Source organism: Elephantulus edwardii, unplaced genomic scaffold (genome assembly GCF_000299155.1).
Source record: "Elephantulus edwardii isolate Elephantulus edwardi_28Jun2011 unplaced genomic scaffold, EleEdw1.0 scaffold00042, whole genome shotgun sequence".
Lineage (NCBI taxonomy): Eukaryota > Metazoa > Chordata > Mammalia > Macroscelidea > Macroscelididae > Elephantulus > Elephantulus edwardii.
This window is the reverse complement of record NW_006399792.1, coordinates 17,082,446-17,099,768: the sequence shown is the minus strand read 5'-3', so window position 1 is coordinate 17,099,768 and position 17,323 is coordinate 17,082,446. Positions and strand designations below refer to the sequence as shown.

The following is a 17,323-nucleotide window of genomic DNA, read 5'->3' as shown; positions in this document are numbered from 1 at the left end:
CGCACATTTCATTGTAGTATTTTGCTTTGTCATTCCCAGCTGCCTTTTGGAATCTTCTGTTCAGCTCTTTAGTATCTTGATTGTAACAATGTGTTTAAATTTGTCAAAGATGGTGAAGATGGCACAGAAAAGGGCAGGATTCTGGTCTGTTCTTGAAAGGGTCACTATGAGTCAAGATTAGCTTGATGACATCTAAGAAGTTGCAATGATCAGACCTAACTTGCAAACTTCTAACCTGACACTCTAAATGTTGTTGTTATTAAATGCCCTTGAGCCAACTATGCATAGCAAACCTATAAGCAACAGAACCTAGCCCTAACCTACACCATCATCACAATCTCTAACATGCTTATATCTGTTGTTGTAGTCTGCCTCACTGTGGGTCTTTCTTTCATGTCCAAATTATGTGAGTGGAAGTTTCACTATCCTTTCCTCTAAAGAGTACTCTGGTTGTACTTCTTCCAAGGCAGATTTGCTTGTTCTCTTGGCACTTCACTGTATATCCAATATCCTTTGCCAACACCACAATTCAGTCATCAGTTCTTCTATCTGGATCGTTCTCTGTCCAACTTTCAGCTGCCTATGAAGCAATTAAGACTATTATAGCTGGGGTCAGGCACATCTTAGTCTTTATACTGCCATCCTTGCTCTTTAGAGGTTTTAAAAGTCTTTAACAGTAAAGCTTTCCAATGCAACACACACCTGTGGACCAAAACAAATCATGGCTAATCTTGAAAAGAATGGGAATTCCAGAACACTTAATTGTCAAAACCTGTACTTGGACCAGGAAGCATTTGTCAGACAGAGCAGGGAAATACTGCATGGTTCAAAATCAGGAAAGGTGTACCCCAAAGATGCATCTTACCTCCATACCTTTTCAGTCTGTATGTAGAACAGATCATGTGGCATCAGGATTGGAGGAAGGCTCATCAACAACCTGCATTATGCAGATGACGTAACCTTGTTTGCTGAAACTGAGGAGGATTTGAAGAATTTGTTGCAGAAGGTCTAGGACTGCAGCCTTCAATATATATTGAAGCTCAACATCAAGAAAACAAGGATTCTTACCACTTAGCCAATTAGCAGCATCGTGATAAACAGAAAAGAGATCAAGATTGTTAATAATTTCAGCTTGGCTGTGTGATCAACACTTTTGACAACAGCAGTGAGGAAATAAAAAGATTAATAGCATTGGGAAAGTCTGCTTTCAGGGACCTCTCCAGAGTACTGAAGAGCAAAGATGTCAGTTTAAAGACTAAGATGTGCCTGATCCAAGCCATGCTCTTAACAGTTACTTGTTCTGCATCAGTGTGCTGGACAATGACTAAGGATGACAGAAGAAGAATCGGTGTCTTTGAGTTGTGATGCTGGAGAGGGTATTGAACATACTGTGAACTGCTAAAACAACAAACAGGTATGTCCTAGTGAGGATGAAACTGAACTGCTCCTTGGAGGCAAGGATTTTGAGGCTCTGTCCCACATACTTTGAGCATGTTACCAGGAGGGACCAGACCTTGGAGAAGGGCATAATGCTTGGAAGTGTAGAAGGACAATGCAAGAGAGAAAGTTGCTGAATTAGATGGATTGACTGGAGTAGATGTGTTAAAGACAGATTGGTTCAGGATAGGGCAGGATTCAGAGGTATTGTACATAGGCTTGCTCGCAGATGACTCGATAGCACATAACAACAGCCATGGGTATTGATTGTGGAGCCAAGGAAAATGAAATCATTAACAACTTCAGATTTTTTTCCTATGTATCATCATGTTGCCTGTTGGCCCAGTGGGAAATACTTTTGTTTTCTTAATATCTAGGTATAATACATATTAAAAGCTGTTTAGTATTTGGTCTTTTCCAGCAAATGTTTCGAGTTCTCTTTAGTTTCGACACGCAAGGTTGTATCAACTGGATATTTCAGGTCAAAAACACTAAAGATTAAACAATTTCAGAAATCTATTCAACAGTTCATATTAACAGAGCAAGTGAAGGTTTGAGGGACAGGTTGAGAAAAATACATGATAGTAAAGGCTTTGCTAGAGGTAAATTAGCAATGAAAGCATAAGAGCGACCCCACTCACTGAGTAAATCCATCTAATCTCATCCAGGGTCTTCCTCTCTTGTGCTGTTCCTCCACCCGTCCAAGCATGACGTCCCTCTCCAAGGACTGTTCCCTCTATGCAACATGTCCATAGTATGTCAAACAGAGCTTCAGAATCCTTGTCTCCAAGGAGCAGTCGGTTTCACCCTCTCCAGTATGAACCTATTTCTTTTCCTAGCAGTCCATGGTATATTCAGTCCATGGTATATTCTCCAGCACTGGAGGATAACCACCTGGCTAACTGATAAGAAGAAATCCATATTTGTTTCCATTCAAAAGAGAGAGAAAAAAGGTGACCTGACAGAGTGTAGAACTTATCAAATAATATCATTACTATCACATTAAAGCAAGATTCTGCTGAAAATTATCCAAAAACAATTAGAACAGCACATCAACAGACAACTGCCAGGTGTACAGGCAGATTTAGAAGAGGCCGTGGCGCTAGGGATATTATAGCCAATGTTAGATGGATCTTACCTGAAAGCAGAGAAAAGATGAATGTTTATCTGTGTTTGATTGACTATATAAAGGCATTTGACTGTGTAGATCATGACAAACTGGCTGACTCTGAGAAGAATGAGAATCTCAGAACACTCATGCAAAACCTATACTTGCACCAGGAGGTAGTTGTCAGAACAGAGCAGAGAAATACTGCGTGGTTCAAAATCAGGAAAGGTGTGTGCCAGGGATGAATCCTGTCTCCATACCTTTCCAATCTATATGCAGAACAGATCATTCAGAAGTTGAGCACTATGAGGAAGAATGTGTCATCAGGATTAAAGAAAGACTCATCAACAACATGTGTTATACAGATGACAACCTTGTTTACTGAAACTGAGGAGGACCTGAGGCATTTGCTGCAGAAGGTCAAGGACTGTCTTCAATATGGATTGAAGTTCAGCATCGAGAAAACAGATTCTTACCACTGAGCCAATTGGCACCATCATGATAGAGCGTGAAGAGATTGAGATTGCTAACAGTTTCAACTTGTTTGGCTCAATTATTAACACTCTTAATACCAGCAGCCTGGAAGCCAAAAGACTAATTGCATTAGACAAAATCTCTCCAGAGTACTAAAGAGCAATGATGTCAGTCTGGAGACTAAGGTGTTCCTAATCCAGGCCATGACATTCACAAGTACTTGCTCTGCATCAGAGAGCTGGACAACCACTAAGGATGATACAAGAAGAATCAATGCCTTTGAGTTGTGTTGCTGGAGAGGATTATTGAATGTACCATGGACTGCTAGACATATAGTAGTTGTTGTGTACTTTTGAGTACTAACCAGCCCATAACAGACCCTCCAGTTGATTTTCTGAGGCAGTTAATCACATGGGAGGAAATTGCCCATCCTTCTCCTGCAGAGCAGCTGGTGGCCTCGGATTGCGTGCCTTTGGGATTGCAGTCCAGCTTCTTACCACTAGGCCACAAGAGCTCCCCTAGACACATAGAGCCCTGCATATTATATGGGAAGGAGATGACCTGTAGAGGAGTTTGAAGCAACATGACAGCTACATTAATAAATGAAGCTAAGTTTAGACAATTAGCAACTCCACTATAATCCTTTTCCTAGGATCTGTGATGTCAGAACCTCTCTTCTAGACAGAGCCACAAACACATACATCCTTATAAATTAATCATGGTGAATCTACATTTTAGTTAGCACACACATAATTACACTCCCAAGGAGTGTGTCAGCCTTGAGCCACAACAGAGAGAGCAGCTATGGTTTTAGAAATTACTGGTCTAGGGCATGACAGAGACATAAAGGGGGAAATAGAAAGTTTTTAATGAATAGCTGCTATCGGCATTTCCACCGTAAACCATAATTTAAAGAAATCATAATTCAGCAGCACTGTAAAGTCTATAATTCATCATTCTGACTAGAGAAACTTGGATCAGAATTTTCTCTAAACTGTGAGGGGAAAAATATGCATACACATTTTTTTGCCAAATGCTAATTCTGTGCTATTTTGAGTTTAGAGGCAAAAGGAAAAAAAATAAAAAGAAGGTGAGACAAGAGCTGTAAAGACCATGCCTTTCCCAGTCTGTGGCCCTGACCCCTCTGAGGGGACTTTTTGACGGTGCCTTTCCAGCTCTGTGGCTCTGACCCCTCTGAAGAGGACTTTTAAATTGGCTTAACTTTTTAGAGTATCAGGTTACAAATTTGCAGATTACGTCCATCCAGTATAATTTGAATAGTCTCAAAGATTTACACACTGCCGTTGCATTGATTCCCACTCATGGTGACCTCCCAACTAGTTTTCCGAGGTCATAAATTTTGACAGGAGCAGACTGCCTCATCTCTTCTCTGGGAGCAGCTAGTAGATTTGAACTGCTAACCTTACCAGTAGCCTCCCAACATTATTCTACCAGGAGTTGTTGTTATGTGCCGTGGAACCAGAACTTGTTCATATCTGACCCTTCAGTGGGGTTTCAGAGGCTATGAATTTCAGGGGAGGAGATGGCCTATTTTGTTGTGAGGAGCAGCTGGTTAATTTGAACCATCTGCCTTTAGATTGACAATACAGCTCCTTACCCACTAGGCAAAATATGATTAGCATACTCTCTTGGTCCTTAAAATAAAATGTATATACTCATTTAGCACTAACTAAGGACATTACCCTATAACATACTTGTAATCTATGGAAAAAATACATTTTTTACTTCATAATTTGAGCTCATCAAAGCACACAAGCTCTGCACATGATTGGTAAATACATTAGGAATCATCTAGGTGTGTTTATGGGCACATAAACATTTCTGAGCTACTGATTTATTCTAAGATATCTGGATGGTACAAATGGTTAACGTACTACCTTGTTAACTGGAAGGTTAGAGGTTCAAGTCCTCCCAGAGGACTTGAACTTTCCTTGAAGGAAAGTCCTGGTGGTTGGCTTCTGAAAATTCGGTCACAGAAAACTCCATAGTGTGCAGCTCTACTCTGATATCCATGTCATCACACGAGACAGAATCAACCTTATAGCAACTGGTGGTGACAGATGTTATGCTAAGTGCTATGGCAGACAATGATTCAAGGACATTAATTGTCTTTATTGTTAAGAAACTTAGATTCTATAAGGGGAGATAACATTAATAATACTAAGACAGAGATAAAAGCTATTGGAGAGCTGTGACGTATATAGTAGCAAACAAGATGAGCATCTAATCCAGTTGGTGGGGGATAGAGGGTCTTACTCATAAGCCAACTTCCTCAAATAAAAGCAGGGAGAGATGTTATGGTTCACGTATGGTTTCTTCTAGGAAGTGGCCTGAGCTGAATCTTAAGGTCAGATGTAACTTACGTCCCTCCAGTCAAAAGCTTCCAAACTTCAACATGCATTAGAATCACCCACAAAGTTTGTTAAAACATGGATTTCTGGCTCCCATTTCAAGAGTTTTCCAGTTCTAGGATAGAGCTGAGAATATGTGAGGTAATAAGTTCCCAAGTGGTGCCTTTCTGGGGAACACAGTTGCACTGTTGATCTAGGCTAGGAATAGGAGACTGTTCAGTCCGGAGACAAGAAGCAGATAATGAAGAAAGATGGTGGCACAGCAGAACATGACCTGTTTGGAGAACGGCAGGTAGTACAGTGGGGTTTTATGTACCATTGAGTCAGAACCAACTCATCGCTGAGCCTTCAGCAGGTTTTCAGCGACAGTTATCTCCTGGGGGGAGACTGTCCATCTTTCTCCTGCAAAGCAGCTGGTAGATTTAAACTGTGTTCCTTTGGGCTGGCAGCACAACTCCTTACCACCAAGCCACCAGAGTTCCCTAGTGGAAGATAGATAGAACATGAATCTCAAGGTATAGGAGAAACAAGAAATGAATGTCAGATCGTTAAAGACCTTACATACGGGGTGGGGGGGGGAGGTTTGAATTTTATTCTGAAAGGCTGTTGGAGGAAGTACAGGCAGTCCTTGGATTACAGACAAGATTCATTCCTGTGCCTTTAAGAATTTGTATGTAAATCACATGAAATGCATACAGTTCTTATTTAGCCTTCTTTAATGCAAGAAAGGTCTCAAAGACTTCAATAATTGAAAATCTGTACATGCAGCAAGTGGAAGGTGTGATGAAGAATTGGTTGCAAGTAACGATTGTTTAAGTCATATCAAAATGAGGGTAAATTTATGTATCACTAAAGGGTAAGTAGAGAGCTGGGTCTGGTGGCCTAGTGGTAAGAAGCTGTGCTGCAGTCCCAAAGGCACATGCTTCAAATCCACCAGCTGCTCAGTTTCCTCCCATGCAATTTATTGCCTCTGAAAATGCACTGTCCAGTCAGCTGTCGGTCACTTCCAATTCAATGGCACACAACAAAGAGTAAGTAGGAGTGGTCCCTGAGTTGGATGGAGACCGCCTGTAAGCAGAATGCTGACAGGTTTGTAGCAGAGGCATGACACGATCTGAAGAACATTCTGGCTGCAGAATACTCAGGCTTGGGTTGCCCGAGGTCACCACTTGCGGGAAAGGCCTTGAACATGAAAGCCCTTCTTTCCTTGTTTCATTTGCTTCCAGAGTAGCTGCAAGAGTTCTTTTTAAACTACTCATTAGGTTAACAGTGAACTACCTAAAAGCGGTAAGGTTTTGTTGTTTGACTGTTGCTGTGTTTTTTTTTTAATTTGTGGCATAGACTCAAGCCTGGGCATGCTACTTTTATTTTACAGCTGTGGGCTCCTGTGTCCACTGTTTTGTTGAGACCTCTCAGATGCTGAAAGAGTTATTATCTATAATCTCTGGAAATGTTTCTTTATCCTCGGAGTTCTTGTTGCACTTTATCTGACTCTTTCATGCTATTCTTCTGTAATGTTATTTATGACTCTCCCCTACTGAAATTTGAACTTCTTGCAAGAAAGATTCATATCTGATTCATCTTACATTTCCTATAGCTCTTTGTTTAGAAACTTGTAGCTGGTAGGTTCTTATTAGATATTCGCTGTATGAACATATGTTGTTTTGTTGTTGTTTAATGCCGTTGAGTTGTAGACGACTCATAGCGACCCTATGAACGAACGGCCTGAGCACTGTTCGTACATAGAGTTTCCGGAGGCAAGCTGTTTTGGAAGTGGATGCCGCTCCAGCTTCCAGGCTTGATTTAGTCGGGAAGCTCCAGCCAACACTGTCCACCATGGGTGCCCATTTCCACGATTGGCACATCACTGTCACAGGCTTCAGCATCACAGCAGCCACGAGTTACCTCTGTACAGCAGTGCTATACCACCTAGAAGAATGTTTGACAGGAAGACAATTTGAATTATTAATTCATATAAATGAATTAATTTTATTTCTTAATTGAGCTGTTTGAAAAGATTATTCCTTGTAGGATTTTTGTTTTCCTTATCTCCTCATCTGTGCCCTATCTGTGGGCATCTAATTTCTCAGGCCTGCCATCAACTATGCTACTTTGTCAGAATAACAATCAACACATGAAATTGACTGGCTATTCTTTTGAGGAAAGTATGACGTCATTATTGATAAATTCTGCAGTACTCTGGTGGAATAGTTCATAGGGAGTTTTCCACCAATGATTCCGCAGGAGAAAGATGGACAGTGTCCTCCTGTGTGATTTACGTCCCCAGAAAGCTGACTCAAAGGTTAACTGTGAGTTTGTTCCTACTCAATGCCAATGCTTTTGAGGTTTTGTGGGATTTAAAAATTTTATTTTATATGAATTAAACAGAGATCTCCTTCTTTAAAGGATTAGCTCTGGCTGGAGAATTGGAATAGACTGTAGAGTGAGCAAGATTAGGCAATTCAGAGGCTACTGTGGTGACCCAAATGAAAGATTGCATCTCTGAGCAGGGTGGTGGCAGTGAACATGAGGAGAAGCAGTTGGATTCTGGATCTATTCAGAGATATTTTGGTGTTGCAGAAACCACTGTTCTGTAATCTTCTTGTGTTGACAGATATTTTAATACAGAATATGTCTTCTGTAATGATCTCTATGAAATTGAATCTCCCATTCTTTACTGTGTTTAATTGATAAATATTGAACATTCCAAATATTAAAATTGATCATACTTTGATATATTTCAGCCTCTATATTGCTTTCTTCAGAGAACCAAGTTCTTCCTTTCCACTTAGTGTCTAGTTCTATTAGTAGTAAACTAGTATCAGTAAATTCCATAATAGAATATCTGCTACCTGAACTGGAACATACTTTTGTTTTCCATAGTCCTCTGTCTATGGTAATTCTCTCTTCTTGTTATTGCTTTCTTGTCTCAAGAGACATTGAGGTTTTTAAAAATACTGCAGTAGTACTCTGAGGATTTTTCAGTTATCCTGATGGCTTTGAGATTACAAGATAACCAACAGTATCAGGTCAAGTTCTGAGCCTGTCCTTTTGAGTTTGTACATGTGTGCCCACACGTGTTCCTCTCGACAGGTGTGTATACATGTCTGGGCTGTAAACCCCTTATATTGGGTATATATTTTTAATTTGTCGCCCTTACTTGTTTTATTTCAGGATGGCAGGCCAGCTGCTATTTGCAAGTCTGATTTTCCTTGCTCATTACATTCCAGACCTGAGCAACAGCCTGAAATGTGGTTCTTTACTGTGGTGGGGGTGGGGGTGGGGGTTTGTCCTGACCTGCACAAGCTGCCTCTCCCCAGACAAGTATGCCTTGGGGACAATTACAAAGCAACAGCAACCGTCAATCTTTTTTCATGGTTGAAAGGAAGAGTTTCACGCCCTCCTGCAGGAACATTATTGGGCCCTGCTTAATCTTTTCCCTTACTGAGAAATGCATTCTAAAAGGAGCAGGGCTTCCAAGAGCAGGGGGCATGTCAAACTCTAGCCTCACTTCAGGGGTCAGCTGGGAAGAACCTGCAGTAAATCAGATACTGTGGTTTTGTTAGCGTGAGTGATCCAGGCGTGGGGTTTATGGTCAGACAAGCTGGTATTTTTCCCTTCATTCTGTGTTTTCACTGAATTTTTTCCCAAGACTGGCCCTTGAAGTCAGAATCTATTTTTTTGCTTATTTGTTTTGTTTTGTTTTTTGATGTGTGACACATATGCATGAAGTCCTTGGGTGATACAAATAATATGTTTGACTGCAAATTGGTTAGGAGTTTAAGTCTATCCAGAAACTCCTCAGAAGAGATCTCTGGCAGTTTCACTTACAAAAAAAGTTAGCATTTAAAAACTTGTAGATAAGGGGAGCTCTGGTGGCCTAGTGGCAAGGAGCTGCAACTACAATCCCAAAGGCTCACGGTTCGAATCCACCAGATGCTCTGCTGGGGAAGGAGGGACAATCTCCTCCTGTACCAGTCAGATCTGATTTGAAGGTACACTCACACAAAAATAATAAAATAAAAAAAATTTTTTTAAAAAAAACAACTTGTAGATGGGCAAAAGATATGGAAAGAATTTTCACATAGAAGATATTTGAATGGCCAACAGACACATGAAGAAATGCTCCAAATCACTGGCAGTAAGAGAGCTGTGAATCAAAACCACAGTGGGGTAGCATCTCACTCTAGTAACAGTGGCTAAGTTTAACAGCACAGCAAGTAATAGATGATAGAGAGGATGTGGCGAGAAAGGAACTCTAATGCATAGTTAGTGGCATTGTAAAGTGGTGCAACCATCCTGGAAGGCAGTTTGATACTTGCTCAAAAAGCTGAAATAGAAATTCCCTATTACCCAGCTATTCCACTACTTGGAATATACCCTGAGAATATGAGACCTGAGACACAAATGGAGACTTGTACAACAGTGTTCTTAGCAGCATTATTCACCATTGCAAGAACATGGAAAACAACTAAAATGTCCAATGACAAATGAATGGATTGAGAAATTGTGGTACATTCACACAATGGAATACTATGCAGCACACAGGAGCAATAACTTTGTAAATTATTACCTATCTTGGGAGGGACTAAAGAGCATTATGCTGAGTGAACTACCTCAGTCCCACAAGGATGAATATTGTATGAAATCATTATTGTAGAATGAGTATAATGAACCAGGAGGGGTGGGAGAGGCTGGAATCAGAGGGATATGGATGTGCAGGGGGAAGGGGGAATTAATCATTGGGTTGTACAAATTGATGGCTGGGGGGTGAGGGAAATGAAAAGAATTTGTTCAAATTTGTATTCATATTTTGTAAATAAACTAGTAGGGGGAAAAATAAAACAAAACACCAAATACTGTAGAGTTCTGAATATCCTCTAGACAGCCAAAAGAACAAACAAGTCTGTTTAGAGGAGGTTCAACCATGGTGTTCCTTAGAGGCAAGGATGGTGAACTTCATCTCCCATAGTTTGAGCCATAGTTTTCAGAAGCAGCCAGTCCTTGGAAAAAGACATGCTGGAAATGGTGGGGGGCCAGTGAAAGAGAGGAAGATTTTCAACAAGATGGATTGACACAGTGACTTGGAAACAATAGGCTCAAGCATATCAGAGATGATGAGGATGGTGCAAGGTAGGACAGCATTCAGACCTATTGTTCATAGGGTCACAGTGAGTAATAGTGGACAGGATGGCATCTAACAACAATATGGAGCATAAGGGAGTTCAGATTGTATAGTTCACAGAGAAAGGCACTACTAACCCCAAAAGGGTGCCTTTCTGACAGTTTGTATCCACCAGTATCACTTAAGGTAGAAAATGAACAATCTCCATGTGATTTACAGCTGCCAGAAAGTAACTAGAGGATCAGTGTTGAGTCGATTTTGACTTGACAGCAATGAGTGACAGCGGTGAGTGAGTGAGTGAGTAACACAGTTTTACCCTAAAGCACATGGAGTCATATGAGGGAACTCTGACAGTTTAATGGTAAAGATTGTGCTGCCAGTACGAAGGTACACGATTCAAATCCACCGACTGCTCCACAGGAAGAAATATGGGCAATTTCCTCTCATGTGATTTACTTCCTCTGAAACCTGCTGGCAAGTGAGCTATGGGTCACTTCTGACATTAGCAGTACACAGTAACACAACACCATGACCTGGAATCCATTCCATAGCAATTGGGTTTTTTTGACAGGTTTGTTTTGGGGTTTTGCTTGTCTATAGGTGATTGGATAGAAAGAGCTATATACAAAGTGGCCTCCGCTTGATATTGCTTGACTCATTATCACATTTTGAAAGCTCTAAGTGAAAGCAATATGCAATTCCCTTGTGTATTAAACTAGAAGAAGAAAAATGTGGCTATTTTTATGAACAGCTCTTAAATCTCTGATGGCGAATGGTGAGCATCTTTCCATGTTTAAGATGATTTCTTCTCTAGCATTTTGAACCTGAGATCCTCATGGTTCCTGTTTACAAGCTAGGGGTTGGGGTATGCTCAGCAGAATCTCTTGGGGCTAAGACTTAAACTTCTCGGTTGGGTCCTAAGAACTTCTTGCTGGATGCCACCTTCACCCAGGATGTTAAGAGGGGAAGATACCTGATGAGCCAGCTATGAAACATCCTCCAAAAACATGTTCTACTACGAGTTCCACCTGGGGGATCACTGACCAGATTGCAACCCTCACCGTGTGCTCCATTAGAAGCCTGGGCTGGAGGCTGGGGAGAAAGGACTCAGATGTAGGTCATCCTAAAGAAGACAGTATGACTACGTGAGATTCATAATCTCCAGAAAAGTCTACAGTTCTGGAGACCAGAGCGGTGTTTAGGACTCAGAGAGAGCGTTCTGCATGTCTGACTGATTTAAAAGCGCTGAGTGCCTTTTCACTTTTGCTTTGGGGCTAAGGCTTGGTTTGGCCTCTTGACTTTTGTTTTCATTATACCTGCATTTTCTTCTTCTTCTTTTTTTACAATTTTTGTTTAGGCTCGAGAAGACCGTCTAACTGTGATCCCCCCTCACTCCCTCTCCTTTGTAAACTCCGAGAGGCCAAGTGGAAAGATTATATACAATATCACTCTCCCTCTGCACCCAAATCAAGGTAAGCTCTGCACCAATTTGAGTGTTCATCCAGCTACTGACTAGCCTTTACAATTCTGGAATTTTCTGTTTGATATATACTGTTATATGTGAATACTTACTGAGATTTTAAGAATTGTTTCCCCTTTGTTTCTTTCCATTGTGCCCAGATATACAGAGAGAATGAATCAACTTTGCTACTTGTTGTTATTGTTAAGTGCCATCGACTTAATTACAACTCATAGCAACGCTATGAACCAAAGCTCTGAATCTTGTTCTATAACTATTGTCATTTCTCTAAGTTCATAGAGTTTCCAGAGGCATGTTGTTTAGGAAGTGGATGCCAATCCTGCTTCCAAGCCTGTCTTAATCTGGGAGCTCCACCAAACACTGTCCACCATGTGTAACCATTATGACATTTACCATACCAGTGCCATGGAGTTCAGTTCACAGCAATGCCAAGTTATCTCAGTACAGCAAATTGGTTTATGGATTTACTGGTACTACACTAGACCAGGAATATCAGGAATATGGTGTAGATGTGCATCCCCTGGGGACTTTTACTGCTGCCTCTGAATAGAACTCTCTCTTCCACACTAAACTCACAAACATTGCCTGTATTTGTCTACGCATTGACAGAGCTTCCTTGTTGAGGTCACAGCAAACCAAAAAAAAAAAAGAGCTTGCTCTAAGGACAAGGACCTTTACTTGTCACAAAGGAATTGAGCCAAGGGACCTCAAACGCATCTATCAGTTCCTTTACCCAACAGGATAAATCACACCTCCTTTCATAGAGGACCTTGGAGGATTTGGACATGCAGGACAACAGCCAGAAGAGGGACAGCTCCTCACCATCATTTGTCAACTTTTAATCTCTTAACTTCTAAGAACACTATACCCAACAAAGGAGGCTCTGGTAGTGTTGTCCATAGGGAGTTGCACTGCTAGCCCAGAACCTGTGCTCGTCTGAATCCACTAATGGGCTCAAGAGAGAAAGATGGGCAGTCTCCTCCCATGTAATTTTCAGCTTTGAAAACCCACTGGAGGGTCAGCCATGAATCAGTTCCAACTTCACAGCCATGAGAGAGAGCCGACAAAGAATGACTGTCTCACGAACAAAGAAGATCAGCTTCTATAAAGTCAGCTCTGCTCCTATTTATGACGCTGTTCCCTCCAGACCAACCACTGCCCCTGATGTAAACCTTTCACATTATCAAATTCCCAAGGAAAAAGTAAAGCCTAAACATAAAATTCCATTTTCCTTGATAAATTCAAAAGAAATTAAAATCTAAAAGCCATCTTTCTCTGACTTTCGTAATCTTCTGAGTTGTAGCTACATGTTCTCCCTTTATTGCTGAGAAGGCGTTCTTCCAGCTCGAGCGCCCTCTGTAGACCACCCATGGGTCTCCAGCTCTCCATAACAGAATTATTTCAGCACCACACCTCCTGTGTGTCCTTATTTTAAGAGTTATGTAATGAGAATATAAAGAATGATCATGGCATCAGTTCTGTACCCACAAAATTTAGAAACCATGGGCAGATCTGGAGCCCCTAAAGCTGTTATCACAAGCAGAGTGATAATTGCAGAATCTATACTTAGTATAATCAAGACTCGAGTTACTGTTGCCAAAGAGCCTATTCAAAATAAAGAAGTTTCTTAAAAAAAATGGATGGTCTGGAAAAACCCCTCAGTACAGCATCATGGATGCTGGACAGTTATTGCCAGTTTCTCATGGACCTTCCCTTTTGAACTTAAACTCATTTGAAGGAATCTCATAGTTATGGCACAATAGCCATCATTCCTTTGCCTTTCTAGAGAATTTCTTTGGCACCTTACCAGTTGTCACTGAGTCTTCTCTAATTCAAGGTGAACCTCTGTGCATGTGTATTCGAGTAGAACTGCCCTTCCACAGAGGTTTCAGTGGCTGATTCTCTGAATTTAAGCCCCAGAATCTCCTTCTGAGGTACTTCTGGGTCAACTTGAAGCATCAGTATTTCAGTTAGCAGCCTAGAGTGTTAACTTACTGTTTTGCTTCTTTATAGAGAGCTCTGATGGCCCAATTCATAAAGAGTTATGCTGCTAAACCACAGACCTTGCTTTTATGGTGGTTTGGATCTACCAGCTGCTCTGAGAGAGAAAGATGTGCAATCTGCTCCCATGTGATCTTGTTGTTAGGTGCCCTCAAGTTAAGTATGGTTCATATTCACCCTAGGAACAAAAGATATGAACCTTTTCATATCCGATGCCAACTTCACAATCTCTGACACACTCTAGCCCATAGCTGCAGTCTCCATGTCAATCCATCTGGCTGAATGTTTTTCTCTCCTTCATTGTCCCTCCACTTTCCAAAAATGATGTCCTTTGCAGAGAATAGCATCTCCTAGCAGTATGCCCAAAGTATATGAGATGAAGCTTTGCCATCCTTGTCCCCAAGAAGCAATCTGGCTTCACCCTCTTCAACGCGCATCTGCTTGTTGTTTTGGCAGTCCATGGAATATACAGTATTCTCTTCCAACACAGCAGTTGAAAGGCGTCAGTTTTTCTTCTGTCATCTTATTCATTGGCTAGCTCTCAGAAGCATAGCAAGTGATTGGAAAGAGGAGGTATTGAGGGAATGATCTGTGCATTGCTCATTGGTTCATCACTTGGGTATCTGTACCCTTGCTTTTTTATCTTGTTGTTCTAATTATTACAGCATTTGTCTGTCCATTAGCTGTATTGAGGTAACTTGTGGGTTCTGTGATGCTAAAGGCTATGCCACCAGTGTGTCAAATGCCAGAGGGGTCACCCATGATGGACAGGTTTTGATAAACAAATTAAGAAGGAGGATTGGCCATCCACTTCTGAAATAACAGGCCTATGGAAACCCATGTGATTTACAGCCTCTGAAACCCAATAGAGGATCAGTTATGAGTCAGTTCCTACTCAATGACAGTTAGTTTGAGTGAGTGCTACTGTAACAAAAATACCACAAATGAATGGCTTTAACAAACAAATTTATTTTCTCACAATTTTGGGGGCTAGAAGTCTGAATTCTGAACACTGTCTCGAGGGAAAGACTTCCTCTGTCTGTCATGTCTGGGGAAAGGGCCCTTTCTTTACCTTCTGTTTTCTGGTTTGTTGATTATCTACTTGTGACTTGGCATCAGTCTTCCCCATATCTGCTTCTTGCATGTCCTGATCTGTTCTTTTTCTACTTGGTAAGAGATTGATTCAAAATATACTCTATACTAAACCTGACTCATTAACATTACAAAGAACCTATTCCCAAATGGGGTTATAATCAGAGAAAGAGGTTAGGATTTACAACATATATTTTAGGGAACACAATTCAGTCCATGATCCCATTAACCTTACCATTAACTATGTGTATTACCCAGGGACTCCAGTTTGTATTATTAGATACTATTCAACAAATCCTACTCAAGACTCAATATTTAAGTTGCATTATTTGTCCTTCTTTAACCTCTGGCACACTAGGAATAAACTAGAGGAGCTGTGATGATAGGATAAAAGGTTCTCACTGGGGAGACAGCTTGGAAGCTCTGGTCGTTCAGTCATCAGAATTGTTTTGATGCTCACTCAAGTCTCTTTCTTATCAGGTATCATCGAACACAGGGATCAGCCTCACTCTCCCATTCGGTATTTCACACAGGAAGATATTAACCAAGGCAAAATCTTGTACCGACCTCCCACTGCAGCCCCACACCTCCAGGAGATCATGGCCTTCTCCTTTGCTGGTAAAACTCCCTTCTCTATAAAGACGCACTCAAAGCTCAGGTGTAAACCGTGGTAACAGACTCCCTTTGGCTCTTCCCCAACTTCTATACAGCTTGATGACACTACAGTAGAGCTATTCAAAATAACTCAAGATTTGTCAGCCAATATGTACTTGCCCCAGTTTATCATTCCTCCCTCTTTTATTGCTGCCTTCAAAAACTATACCTAGACCAAGAGACTGTTGTGTGAACAGAGCAAGAGAATGCTGCTTCTTGTTGTTAAGTGCCACTGAGTCGAATATGACTCCTAGAGCCCCTGTGAATAGATTTGAATCCTATCGTATCATTTTCCATCCTCACCATCTCTGACACAACTAAATCCATTGCTTAGTCAGTGTGTCACTCCGTCTCATTGAGGGTCTTCCTTTTTGTTTTCCAAACCTCAACCTTCCCAAACACAGTGTCTTTTAAAAAAAAAAGCCTCTCCTAGCAACATACCTAAAATGTGTGAGATTAAGCTTTGCAATGTTTCCATCTAACGAGCACTCGGTATCAGTTAACTCTTTTTACAGTCCATGAGGTATTTAGTACTTTTGTTTAACACACAGTTCAAAGGCTTTAATAATTCTTCTGCCATTTTTACTCAGCATCCAGCTCTCAAATGCATAGCAAGTGATTGAAAAGACTATGTCCTGAATCAGGTGCATCTTAGTCCTCAAACTGATATCATGATTCCTCATAATTTGGAGACATCCTTGACTGCAGACTTTCTCAAAGTAATATGCCTCCTGATTTCCTAACAGCTGGTCCCAAGATGTATTGATTGTGTATACAAGTAAGATGAAGTCTTTGATAGTCTCAATGTGTTTTCCATCTATCATTATGTTACTATAGATCCATTGGGGAGAAATTTTTGTTTTCTTAATGGGGAGGTGCAACCCATATTGAGGGCTGACTTTAATCTTTTGCAGCAAGAGCTTCAAGTCCTCCTCACTTTAGCAAGCAAGATTGTATCATCTGGTGGCCTAGTGGTAAGATGTTGCAATCCCAAAGGCACACAGTTTGAATCTAATGGAAGAAAGATTGACATTCTCATCCCTTGTGATTTACTACCTCTGAAAACTCACTGGAGGATCAATATGAGTTGGTTCTGACTCAACAGCACTCAGCAATCAGGGAACACTAACTACATCGTTTAAAATTAACAAAGATGTACATCATAGTTGTATCCTCTCTTCATACCTGGTCAATCTGTATGCTGAGCAAATGACCTAATTAGCTGGTCTCTTTGAAAAAGAATGTGACATCAGGATTGGAGGAAGACTCATCTTTAACCTTTCTTGTGCAGATGACACAACCTTGCTTGCCAAAAGTGAGGAGTACTTGAAACACTTGCTGCAGAAAATCAAAGAATATATAGCCTTCAATATGGATTGCATCTCAACATCAAGAAAGCAAAAATTTTCCACTGGGCCAATAGGTAACATCATGATAGGTGGAGGAAAGATTGAAACCAATGAGTTGGATCCACAATTGGTTCACTTGGAACCAGCAGTCAGGAAATCAGGAGATATACTGGGGAAGTCTTTAATCACAGTTCTCTCCAAAATACTGAGGACCAGTGATGTCAGCTTGAG

At 40.9% G+C, this 17,323-nt stretch overlaps 1 protein-coding gene across 1 annotated transcript in view; it reads left to right on the top strand.

The window, feature by feature from the left end:
* The window catches only part of FRAS1 (Fraser syndrome 1), a 470,336-nt gene that overhangs the window by 269,680 nt on the left and 183,333 nt on the right, over positions 1–17,323 (top strand). Inside the window, exons 31-32 of the mRNA XM_006885294.1 lie at positions 11,874–11,988; positions 15,570–15,707. Coding sequence (XP_006885356.1) covers positions 11,874–11,988; positions 15,570–15,707 — 253 coding nt within the window. The remainder of the gene's footprint in view (positions 1–11,873; positions 11,989–15,569; positions 15,708–17,323) is intronic.